At 33.6% G+C, this 12,989-nt stretch overlaps 1 protein-coding gene across 2 annotated transcripts in view; it reads right to left on the bottom strand.

The window, feature by feature from the left end:
• SLC41A2 (solute carrier family 41 member 2) overlaps nt 1-12,989 on the bottom strand; it is a 150,878-nt gene that overhangs the window by 127,398 nt on the left and 10,491 nt on the right. For both annotated transcript variants that reach the window (XM_063075200.1, XM_063075202.1), the window contains exon 2: nt 2,789-3,507. In XM_063075200.1, coding sequence (XP_062931270.1) covers nt 2,789-3,340 — 552 coding nt within the window. In that variant the 5' untranslated portion in view covers nt 3,341-3,507. The remainder of the gene's footprint in view (nt 1-2,788; nt 3,508-12,989) is intronic.

Raw genomic sequence — 12,989 nt, 5'->3', positions numbered from 1 at the left:
AAATTAAAGACTGATGAATTCAAGTATAAATAAGACCTCTCATACATTGCTAATTAGACTATAAATTGGTACAACGACTTTGGAAAATCATTTGACATCTACTAAATTTTAGTATCCGCATATCCTAAGACACAGAAATTCCATTTTTACATATGTACCCAACGGAAATCTATGCACGTATGCACCAAGTCTGGAAACACCACTCCTGCCAATGTCCATCAACAGTAGAATGGATAAATTTTGGTATATTCTTATACTGAATTACTATACAGCAATGAAAATAAATGAACCACGGTTTCATAAAACTTACACAATGTTGAGCAAAACCAAGCCAAGACACAAAAGAACATATATTGTATACTTCCATTGTATAAAGTTTAAAAAGAATCAAGGATGCACACTTATAAAGACAAGCAAGAAAGTGCTTATCAGAAAACCAGATTACTGATTATCTTTGGTGATGGGGGAAAAACGAGTAGAAACTGGAAGGGGGCATAATGAAGACAAATGAAATATCGGCAAGATTCTATTTCTTTTCTTTTTTTTTTTGGTGGCTGGCCAGTATGGGGAGCTGAACCAGTGACCTTAGTGTTAAAAGGCTGCACTCTAACCAACTGAACTAACTGGCCAGCCCAAGATTCTATTTCTTGAGCTGATTGACAGTTATATGGTTGTTTATATCATGAGAATTTGCTGAGCTCTACGTTTTTGTTTTATATACTCTAGGTGTATTAAATTTCACAAAAAGTTTTACAAAGCACATTCAAATAAAATATTTCAAAGCATTTACATTATGTTTTTATGATTTTTAACCCTAAAGTCTAACATTATGTAATCTTTCGAGCTAGCAGTGTTAAAGTTCATAAAATCATAAAAGGAACTTTCTCCAACTATATGTGTGCTTTTCTCTTAAATAGTATCAAGAAATTAAAAAAAAAAAAAAGAACACCAGAGGAATGAAGATTAACAAGCTATGCAAATATTCTGCCAATCTATACTCTAACACATATTACTACACTACAGATGCTACCTACCGTTCTGTACTAAATGTTGAGTGTTTCTTCAGAATAATTGTTATATTATGAAAAAAAAAAATCAACCAAAAACAGCTTATTCTTTGTAAAAGCTGTCATAATATCATAATAACTTGAAATAATTATATTTCAAGTGGATAGGTAGGTTTGGTCCCCGTTTGGTATTATTATCTATTTTGGAAATTCAACATACCTCTTTATACAGTTCCTTTTATATCTTTTCTCCATCTAATGGTGGAAAATGTTTCTATTTATGTACATTTTCCATTTAGATAAAAATGTTATTTGTTAAATAGTGTCTGAAGAGTCACAAATGGCCTCAGAATCTCTTAGGGAACAAACAATGGAAGACAAGGGTACATTACAGAATAATGTGTCTAACACTTTCCCAGAGCCATACTTTTTCTGACTGATGAATGAAACCTGACCATAACAGAATGCCACATTTTAGCAATTTGCTACTTTAGAAAGATAATTATATAATACTCGTAGGTAGTTTTGTAGCCATAATACATTAATGATGCCTACAAATCAATAAGTATCACATAAATTTTAAAAATGGATAAAAGATACAATAAAGTAATTCATAGAACAAATAAGAATGACCAATAAACATGAAGAGATACCAAACATTAATCACATTTTTAAAATGTTAATTAAAGACTGGCCCATGTCTCACTTGGGAGAGTGTGGTGCTGATAATACCAAGGCCAAGGGTTCCGATCCCTATATAGGGATGGCCAGTTGGCTCACTTGGGAGAGCGTGGTACTGACAGCACCAAGCCAAGGGTTAAGATCCCCTTACCGTCATCTTAATAAATAAATAAATAAATAAATAAATAAATAAATAAAATGTTAGCTAAAACATGATAACATTTTCCAGTCATTTGGCAAAAATGAAAAAGATCAAGAATATCCAATGTGATTAGGGCATAGAAAAATAAAAGTACTTACATATTGATGGTAGGAGTATAAACTGGTAAAAACTTTTTGGAATGCAATTTGACATTATCTATAAAATTTTAAACACATACACATACCGTAATACCCAGCAGTACCATTTTTAAAATCTAGACAATGAAAATATTAGTATAAGTGTATAAAGATATATTTATAAGGGTATTTATTACAGCACCAACATGGAAGAATGAATAAGTAAATTTTGGTATACACATACAATGGAATTTCAAGCACTTATTTTAAAATGCAAAAGAAACTTGTGTACCAATTTGGAAAGATGTCCAAAATGTACTATTAAACAATAAAAATAAGCTGCAGAAAAATATATACAGCATTTCATTTTTTGTTTTGAAGAAACTCTCACATAGTATATGTATATAAGCAGAGAAAAAAGTCTCTAAAGTATACACAACAAACTTAACAATGGTAATCTTTGGAGGGGAAGAAAGTTTTGGTTTGGAGATGAGGCTAGGAGAGACTCTTCAGCTTTTATTTAATACTTTTTGTTATCTGAATCTATTTTAATGAATAAGTAGTAATTTTTATTTAAAAAATAAATAAGTATTTAAATATAACTTTTATTGGGTTTTTTTTTTCAACCAATCTATTTTTGAGTCTGTAAAGAAGAGTTTCCTTGTACCAGCAGATTCTCTACCAGAGTAAGCATCCATTCATTTTACTGATGGATAAATTAAGTCTAAAGTAAATGTTTGATATTAGTAACCTACACAAAGCATTTTTAAAAGAAACAGAATAACAAAAGGCCGTGAAGTTAAACAAAGATAAAAACCCACCTGTACTATATCCAAAACCATGCCAGCTGAAACTGTTCCAAAACCAGCTAGCAAAAATGGCACAAGTATTTGCAATGCCATGATGCCACTGGATTCTTTTGGTAGTTTTTGGTTTGTTTCCACAATAGCATCTTCATCACCATCACTAGATATATCTTCATCTTGTAACATGGCAGTAATTTCTGAAGTCTCCTTTTCATCACAGTAATTATAGTTGGCATAGTCATCGTACTTTTGGCTACAGCTTGGTGTGTGCCCATTATTGCCATGAAAAGACTGCTCTGAGAAACTGTGATACTCCATGTGTTGCTCAGATCTATTACTGAAAGTCTGTGCTGCAGTTGATAATCCATCCTGCCAAATACCATTTGCTTTCTTGTGCCTGTCTTCCTGGTTTTTCTGGTAAATTACTGGAACCATACTCAACAGAAAATTTAAAAACTTATCAGATTGAATTGTATTTAAATTTAAAGTCCAATCTACAAAACCTCCTCCAATACTTGGACCACCACTTGTTTTATTAGTAACAGATCTTCCTTTACTATTAGTCATATTGTCATCGTAAAAGACCCTGTACTGCTCAGATCTCAAGGTTTGTGAACCATAGCAGATGAATCAGAACCACACGAACACTAGTTTAAATTAAGTTGCTGACTTCATTGTGTAGAAAATGTTTCCACTAATAAAAGATGTTTAGAAGTTCCACAGAGGGATTGAATCTGGAAAGAAAAAATAATAAATTTTAAAAATCAGATTATCTTGATACTTAGATTTTCATAGTTAAGGGTATAAAATACATGTGTTCTTACATCAACCCTAAGGCAGGCTTAAAACATAACTGTTTTGTGCTGTACAATTGCTTTGTGTTACAGAAATATAATACAGAGCTATTTTTTATACTCAATCTTTGTTAAAAGTGTTTTATCTTTGCAAACTTTATGTAAATAATACTCAAGTAAAGTCTTCAACTGCCTCTGAAATTCTACAGTAAACAAATTTATTAAAGTGATGGTTTCCATTACTATAGAGAGGACTCAAAACCAAATTGCTATAACCCTTCACATGTATCAGTAACACAGCAAAAGGTAAGATATATGGCATTATACTTTAAACATTAAATAATAAACTATATTACTTTATTTACAGCTTAATATAATATACATTATGTTATTAAAATATGAAGAGACAATGATGTTTGCTGCAAAAACACTTAGTAGTTATCCTGAACACTGTATAGGACATTTATTTCACATATAAAATTAGGTCGGAGTCATATTTGTAGTTCTGACATATAAAAAATTAATTATGTAATTCCAAGACCCCCAATGGATGCCTAAAACCACAGATAACACTGAACCTTATATATGGTATGTTTTTTCCTATCTCATAACCAAGACTAAGTGACTAATGGGCAGGTAGGCCGGACAAAGGAATGATTCATGTCCCAGGAGGGATGGAGTAAGACAGTACAAGATTTCATGATGCTACCCAGAACCATGCAATTTAAAACTTATAAATTGTTTATATCTGGAATTTTCTACGTAATATATTTGGACTTCAGTTGAGCGCAGGTAACTGAAACTGTGGAAAGCAAAACTGTGGATAAGGGGTACTACAGTAATTGATTTAAGAATATAATCCTTCTGTTGTTTAGGAAATAAACAAACTGAAAAGAGATTACAAATATTCACTTAATTCTCCATTTTGCAAGCCAACCAAAAGAAAGCATGTAATGCACTTATCATTTAATGCCCTGCTCTGTCCATTCATGCTTCTCAAGGCTTACTCTGGCTCATAATTCCAAAGTAGGTCCCTGACTGACTGGCCGGTGACGAAATTCTCTCTAAAGACTTTGAACTAAGAGACCCAGACACACACTGTAGTCAGAGGGAGATGGGCACTGAAGCTGCAAGGTCATACACCACCTGTCTAGGTAGAGATCCTAACTATTCGGATAACTGTTGCCATAGCTGGAGAGGCTTTCAAAACTATCTATCAATATGGGTCTTAAGGCCTCAGGTGTTTCTCAGGAACACTCAGGCCTGTCTCATATGTCCAAGAGCATCCAAGAACAAGAAAATGGCACTGATTTGATAAGGAACAGACTGCCCCACCACCTAATTAAACCACCTACCTACCAAGCTAGACTAAGAATTGTTGCTGCCAGTACTGCTGCTTTTAATGAAAAGTATCAGTATTTGTTTTCAATGCCTTAATATATCCATCTCCTCTCCTTGGATAGGAAGATCAATAACAAGGAGTGGCAAAGGGAGAAAGAGAAGGGGCTATGCAGGAGACAAGTGGATGTAGGGCCTGACTGATCTATTTTATCATTCACTCATTTTCCTTTCCCTCTAGTGATTATGAGGGGTCTAGGAATTCCTGCTGGAGAACATTCTTAAAATATAGATTCCAGGACCACAGACCTACTGACAGAATATCTATGTTTGAGGCCCACAAATTTTTTTTATTTAACTTCCCCAAGTGATTATGGTGTAAACTTCCTGTGTACTTGCACTGAGAATCCAATGAGTAGATTAAGTGCTAGTTGCCATTTCTGCCACTTGCAAGCTGATCAACATACTGAGAAAGTTGATGTTTGAAAAGAGAAAAAACTGTGGTTACTAGAAGTGGGAAAACAGAGTGGGGAGTAGGGATAGTGAGAGGCTGGTTAATGAACACAAAATTAAAGCTAGATGGGAAAAATAAGTCCTATTGTTGTACAGTTTATCCAGGAATCTATAATCAACAATGATTCACTGCACACTACTGAATGACTAGAAGAGAGGAGATCAAATATGCACATCACAAAGAAATGATTAAGTTTTACAATGATGAATATGTTAATTACACTGAACAGATCACACATTGTATACATGTATTGAAACATAACTCTGTTCATCATAAATGTACAATAAATGTTTCAATAAAAATTAAATACACATGCACACAAACACAAACAAAAAGAAAATCAGATGAATGGAATCAATGGCCAGAGTGAAGTAGAAATGAAATCAAGTAGCCCCAGAAAGAGAGACAAGGGCAGAATAGCTGCCTGAGACCCTTCCACATAATGAAAACCTCAACTATGTCTGGAACTTGTGAGCTTCCCTGCAGTCTTACATGAGTTAGATTGAGTGGGTTTTTGTTCCTTCAACTCATTCACCATTTTTTTAAAAAGTGAGCATTTCACTGCCTCAAAGAGATATTTAACCAAGTAAAAAACAAACCCCAAAGGGACTAAGCTATAAGACAGGTCAATGTTATACTGAAGGACCAGTGATGAACTACCTCTTTCTCCTAAAGCAGAATGATTAGGTCGATCAAAATGGAAATGTAGGTGAACAAGAAAGGAGGATGATAGTTTGTCTATTACCATTCAGCTACCCTAAAGTTCAGAAAGGTCAAAATATGTGCTTAGGAAACTTGACCAACTAGCAACACTAAGTAGAAAAATGCATAAGAGGGAAGCAAAAAAGGGGGATTTCCCAAGACAACTGATCTCTCTCAGAATATCTGCAGGACACGGTTAAGCACATAGTCCACACTGATTTGGCCAGTGGGATCCAGACGCACAAACACATCTAGCTCATAGTTTTGCTCCTAGTATTTTTGCTTCAGTATAAGGTATTCAGAGGGTAACATGGGGAGATGGATACTCAACCAGGGTCACTGTACACAGAGACCATACAAGTTTGTGCAAACTTAAAAAGAGAGTGCCTCCTAGAAAAAAGAAGCCTCTTGAGTGGAGCCTTGGGCTGAATTTCAGCCCTCACTCAGTCCCCTCAGCCAAGCACCCTCAGGCAGTGCAGAACATGCATAACCTTACACATCAGACTGGGCAGTTGGATGAAATATTAAAGCATACATAAAGATCATAAATCACATACAATGGACAGATATTTCTTGTTATTGTTTGCTCAGCATCTTTCCCTAATTTTTTAGCTAATGTTACCTCCATTTCCTGTGGGGAACTGTAATTTCCTTATTCTGTGAGATTCTGGTAGGTCTGTCAATCACAGTACCCTACCCTCCAGACCACAGTAAAAACAAGTGGCTCAAGAAGAACCTGAGTCCTTCCCTGGAATTTCACACATTTGTTGCTTACTAAAGGGTACTTTAAAAAGTTTAGGGAAGATTCATATTATCTTTTAATCATATTTTTATACAAACTTTCTGAAATACCCTTCTATTTCCTGAGTGCCTGCCAGACGCTGGGGCTACAGTGATGAACAAAACAGACACAGTTCCTGCTTTGATAGATTTTACCTTGTAGTGGAAAAGAAAAACAATAATCAGGTGAGCAAATAAATGAGATAATTTGTGATAAAAGGCTATGAATGAAACAGTTGATTAAACAAAGAATGAATGACTACTTTAGAGGGGAAGGCCTCTGGGGGAAAGAGTTCTCACTCCCCTTTAGAATGTAATTCTGAAGCTGTCTGTCACTATGTCTTCCTCTTCACAAAGATCCCCCTATCACCACCATCACTATCACTTAGCGGAAAACCCATCTACACTAGAAAAGGATCTACAGAGAGAATCAGAGCTAGAAAAGGATGAGAGGGTCCTGACAACATAATTAGAACATTTATATCACTTATTTAAAGCCAACGCCACCCCCCTTCTCCTCAATTACATGAGCCAATAAATATCCTTCATTGCTTAAGCTACTCTCAGTGGTGTTTCTGTCCTAACAGCTGTTTTGTTTTAATAATGTAGTTTGGAAGTACTAGGAATTACTGTGCTACAAGTGTATGCCATGGATCACATATCACCATCTTGCATTGTGGAAAATGTGTTTATTTGTGTTTTATCCTTCATTTTACCCAGTTCATGAGTGATCATCAGTTATTCTAATGTTTACTTATTAACGAGGTTTATTACCTCCTAAAAGACTCCTTAAACTTTCCTTTTATTTTGCTAAAACTTTTATTTTCCTTAAACTTTTAAAAAAATTTTAGTTAAACTAAAATAATCACTTAGAAACTTTTAATTGAATAATGGATTACAGTAAAAATATTTGCAGTCTATTTAAAATAGGTAATGTACCAGGGTACTTCAAAAAGTTTGTGGAAAAATTGAATTAAAAGATAATACAAATCCTTTTGTGAACTTTTTGAAGACTTCTCGTACATATATACCACTAAACAAAAATCAGTTGTTCTATATTTTATTCATGAATGAATAAAAACAAGCAAAAAATTTAAAAATATATAAATAAAATTGGGCATAATTTCCCCTGGCTTTAAGGTGTTTAAAGAATGCCAGTGGAGATATTTATGGGTCACTCTTTAGCTGCTTAGTAGGTTATACTTATCTAATACTAACATAGCTGAGAAGAACTACTGCCTTTAAAATTTTAGTATAATGACTTAGGTTTAAATTCTGAACTCTCTCTATAAACTATAAAGCAACAAGTCCTTAGGAAAAAAGAGTTTGCTACTTTATTCACTAATGGCCACTATTTGCACGTTTTTTTGTTTGTTTGTTTGTTTGTTTGTTTGTTTTTTAAAGCATCTGCAACAAGTATAGCAAGGAGTGTGTTTAAAATTGTGGTTTGGGAACACTCCCATGTTCATTTCAGTATTATTCACTAGGTAATAGGTAATGATGACAAATTTTTCTAACAAGTTGGGAAAAACGGGAAAAGAGTGAAAGAGCAATTAACCGCCATGTCAAGAATACTGAATTGCTCTAAAATTGGTGGTCTTGATATTCTCTGCCCAAACACAAAAGCTTTAGAAGTCATGGACATAATTCAGCTACTGATATCCAAAAGCTAGCTGACTCCATAAAACAATCACTCATTTCTAAGGTTGACCACTGACAGAAAAGAATAATGTCAGAAATTTTATCAAACCTAAAGTTTCTGTATGCCTAAAAGACTGGTAAACATTTGTTAGAAATTTGTTTAAGCCTAGAGAAATAATAGTAGGGATAATAAATCCTCTGTATAATAAAACCTCAATACATCTCAAATAATTTTTCAAATAAAACCATACTCATAGCAACTGATTTTGTTCTTTGAATTACAATCCCCAATTCCCTGCCCCCCCCAAAAAATTAATAATTTTTTTAAAGAAGCTTTAGTTGGAAGAAGAATGCGTCAGAAACAAGCCAATGAATTAACTAAAACACAATCCACAGTTAAACCAACTCTACTTCCTGAGAAAATGTTGACAGAATAAATATGGTACATGTCCAAAGAACTAAGTGGATTGCATCAACAGAGTACACTTTATTCTATCAAGTGACATCAGGTAGATTTTATCTAGCCCCTATCAAACCAACCAACTGAAAAGTGAAAAATAAATCAATCATTTAACTAGGAATTGATTAAATTCATAGCAAAACATAAACAGTTTTTATAATATAGGAAGCAATTACCAAAAGTATTAGTGCTGCCATTTGAAACAAATCAATGAATGGTTAGATAGCAAACAAGGTGAATCAGAAAACTCTGTTTTGAAGTTGAGAAACTACTTTTAAACAGCAAAAAAAAAGTATATTTCCCCCACTCTATCTTAAACATTTCTTACATGCATTTTTTTTTTAAACTACCAAACACTTAAGACTTTCTCTTGCTACTTACATGTAAAATTCACTAATTTCCCACAGACTACTTTAAAGAACATTACGTCCTCATAACTCAGCACCCCCTTCCCTATATAAAGTCACATGAAAATTTATTTAAAAATTATAGCTACATAAAGTGGTGCTACTGAAAACCTTTTCTTTTAATAAAGATTGAGCCACCTTTTTGTACTTCAGCAGTGAAGAAGCTTACAGCTACATATGAATATCAAATCTTATCAATTTAGCCAACTAATGTTATACTCCTAGTTTTATTTTCTCTGGTATTGACTTTGTACTTCTATTTTTAAAACTCAGTATGTCTTGCAGGTGTTTTTTATAAGCTGAGTCAACACCTTTGTGTAACAAGACAGAGTACATAAGAACAAAACATAAATATTATAATACATTTCCTTATCTGCTTCTTTGACAATTATCTGAACTAGCTAAATTTGGAAACTAAGTAACTGCTGTTCACCAGCATTTCAAATGAGAAGAAATTGTTATCCGGAACTCATACAAAAGTACACTTTCATAGTTTACCCTTAACACATTCTTATACCCTTAGAGTTCAATTTTAAAAATGCAAACGCACTTCTGGGACCAACTTCAACGTGCACTTGACTCTTTGTATAATTAAACGGACCATTAAAAACTAAAAACTTTCAGAATTTTAAGGTGCAGAAAAGATGCCAATGGGTCAAAGTTTAAAAGAAAAACAAAACTTTCTTTTTAAGAAAAAGGAAAGGAAAAAAATTTTTGCCACATGTAAGGTTGTCATTTTTATACTACAGTTTAAGACCAAGAATGTCCCATAATTTTCATGGCTATCACATTTCAAAATTCACTCAAAGCACTTCTGCTATTCATCCACCGGCCCTCTCTTTTCTCCTTTCTGCAAGTTAAAGCAACACCCTATACCTTCTTGGGCTGGCCACACAAGGACGTTACCTTCCATTAGGTGATTAGGCAGCAGCACAAGACAGCTCCTACACCAAGGTCTTCCTTGGGTAGTGGCCTAATCTCGCCTTCCCTCACTAGGACACCTTCGTAATGGCACCAACCACGGAGATGAAGCCAGATCTTCTGCCTTCCCGAAACTCTCCTTTCCCTAAGTCAATTCAAATGCTCGAACTCCCTAGAAGACACTACATGCAGATTAGGTAAATTATAGGTACACAGTGTTATGTTGCTCAATTATCTTGGCATCAAATTGCAACAATGACTTAACTCTTTCAGTATCTTTACTTTCTGCAATCAAGTCTCTACCTTTTGGTCAGGGCTCAAAACTTTTTTATTCAAATATCAGTTTAAAAAAAAAAAAAAAGGAGCCCTTTTCTGGAGTGCTCTCAGCACAACTCGAAGTTCAAGCTAAAAGCTAAAACTATTCTGAAAGCCACCCAAAGACCAACCTAGCTGCCATATACTGGTCTGCTCATAAGAATGTCCTGACTACTCCTCTCTCCCAGTTCATTTGAAATTGTGCTTCTTCTGTCCACTGGCGTAGAGTTCTCTTTTATTCTTCTTCTTTTTTCACATAATACATATTCAATGCAAAAAAAAGAAAAAAGCCAAGGATAAACAAAAACTGTTCATCCTGGAAATCCACCATCCAGAGATAATCACTGATGACATACTGTTATGTATAATGAGTTTACTATATTTTTTCCAATTATACATTTAAAATAAAAATAGGCTCGTATTATACATGTTTCTCATCCTGCTTTTTGCACTTCATTAATATCAATAAAATTTTCCTAATCAGTATTATTCTACAGTTAATTTTAATGGCTAATTGCAGTTTCCTCTAGTTCTAAAACCCAGGAGCTCTGAAATTTCTTCAATTTTTTTTCATCCTCCCTCTCTAGACATTCCCCAGTAAGAACAGCACAACTAAAAGGCAACAGCCTTCATTCAATTAATACATCCTAAACACTTTCAGACAACTCAATTCTGCTGTATTCTTTTTTTTATTTTTTGTATCTGTGGCTTCATTTATATCTTATATTTGTTAGATAATTGTGAATAAATAATCTGGTAGTTATAAACTCCAAGACAGGGCCAGATTACCACCAAGTCTATGGTGTGTCTCCCCAACAACCCCATCACATGTAATTCAAAATGAACATAGCAGCAAACAAAATAAGTGTGAGTCACAAAAAGGTATGTTTTGCCCCCATGAATACAATTTCATTGTTTTTTAAAAATTATAAAACATTAAATTATTTAATTTTTTTCTCTCTTTTGGTGCCCCCTTTCTGATGCTCAAACACATTCTTTTAAGTACTATCCCGAAGAATTGTGAAAGAAATAGATTTTTGTTCTAAGGAGTAATATAAGAGTTTTAAATTCGGGTTATAAAATCCATATACAATCAAAATCCCACAGCCGAGTCTACATATTTCAGTCAAGCACATTTCTAAAAGGAAAATATTAACTACATACTCAAAAGTTGTATTATTCATGTAGAATTTTATGGCAAATGCTTTATGCTATATTTGAAACTGTACAAAGCTCACCAAGATATCTGCTATGCTTTCATTAGGTGAATAAGTCAATAACATGATTTGTATTGAATGATTTTATGAGAGAATTTCAAGTGACTTATTCATCAAATCTTCACACTTCAATTAAGAGAAACAGTTTGCTTTCAAAAAAATTAAATGTTCAGTAATGTCAACACACTAATGATATAATAGTAGTTAAGAGCATGGTCTCCAGAGTCTAATTGCTTTGGTTTACATCCTGAATTTCACTAGGTGTGGGACCTCTGACTCTATACCTCAGTTTCCTCATGAAAAAATCTTCTTCATTGGGTTATTGTGAGGATTAAATGACTTAATATGTATAAAGTGCTTAGAATAGAGTATTGAGCCTTCAATAAATGTTAGCTAATATTATCATCATTATTCATCACTATTACTATACATTTTTATAAAAGGCTTAAAACATACCTTCCCAACTCTTTCTCCTCTTACTAATGAAGATACTATATGGTAAAATCACAGAAATGTTGTACACTGCTATACTGAACCTCTGGCTTATAATTTTCAGATAAACTGCTTTATCCCAATTTTCTGTGAAAATCAACTGGAGCTAAATATTTACCTGTCCTGTTTTTCATTAAATTAAACTGCCAGCATGCTATATTGTGTGCATTTATACTCACATATATTTATGATACACACATATATTTGTATTTAACCAGTATATATAACCCATACTGTTCAGTATATATACGACAGTTTAGTAAGTATATATAACCCATATTGTTCAGTATATATATCACTGTTTAGTAACTAAACTATCTTAAACAAAACTGAATTTAAACTAAACTATCTTAACCTATACTATACAAGTTATTATGGACTAAAGAACTAAGCCTACTCAACCAGAATTCATGAAGCATTAGAAAGACGGAATCCACTATGAATTTGCCTGAGGTCATTTTGAAACTCTACTAATCTAGAAATGCTACGGTATAGAGTTTACTAACTTTCTTTGAAAATAATTAAAATTGTTACTATGAAAATTATTTATTAATTGTTTACCTAAAAGAGGGAGGAAAGGGGCAAGTATAATGAAGAAAATGGCAGATGTGATTAGAACTCTAAGAATGCCTAGT

The sequence above is a fragment of the Cynocephalus volans genome, chromosome 12 (genome assembly GCF_027409185.1).
Source record: "Cynocephalus volans isolate mCynVol1 chromosome 12, mCynVol1.pri, whole genome shotgun sequence".
NCBI classification, from domain to species: Eukaryota; Metazoa; Chordata; class Mammalia; order Dermoptera; family Cynocephalidae; genus Cynocephalus; species Cynocephalus volans.
This window is presented reverse-complemented; position numbering and strand designations above follow the sequence as displayed.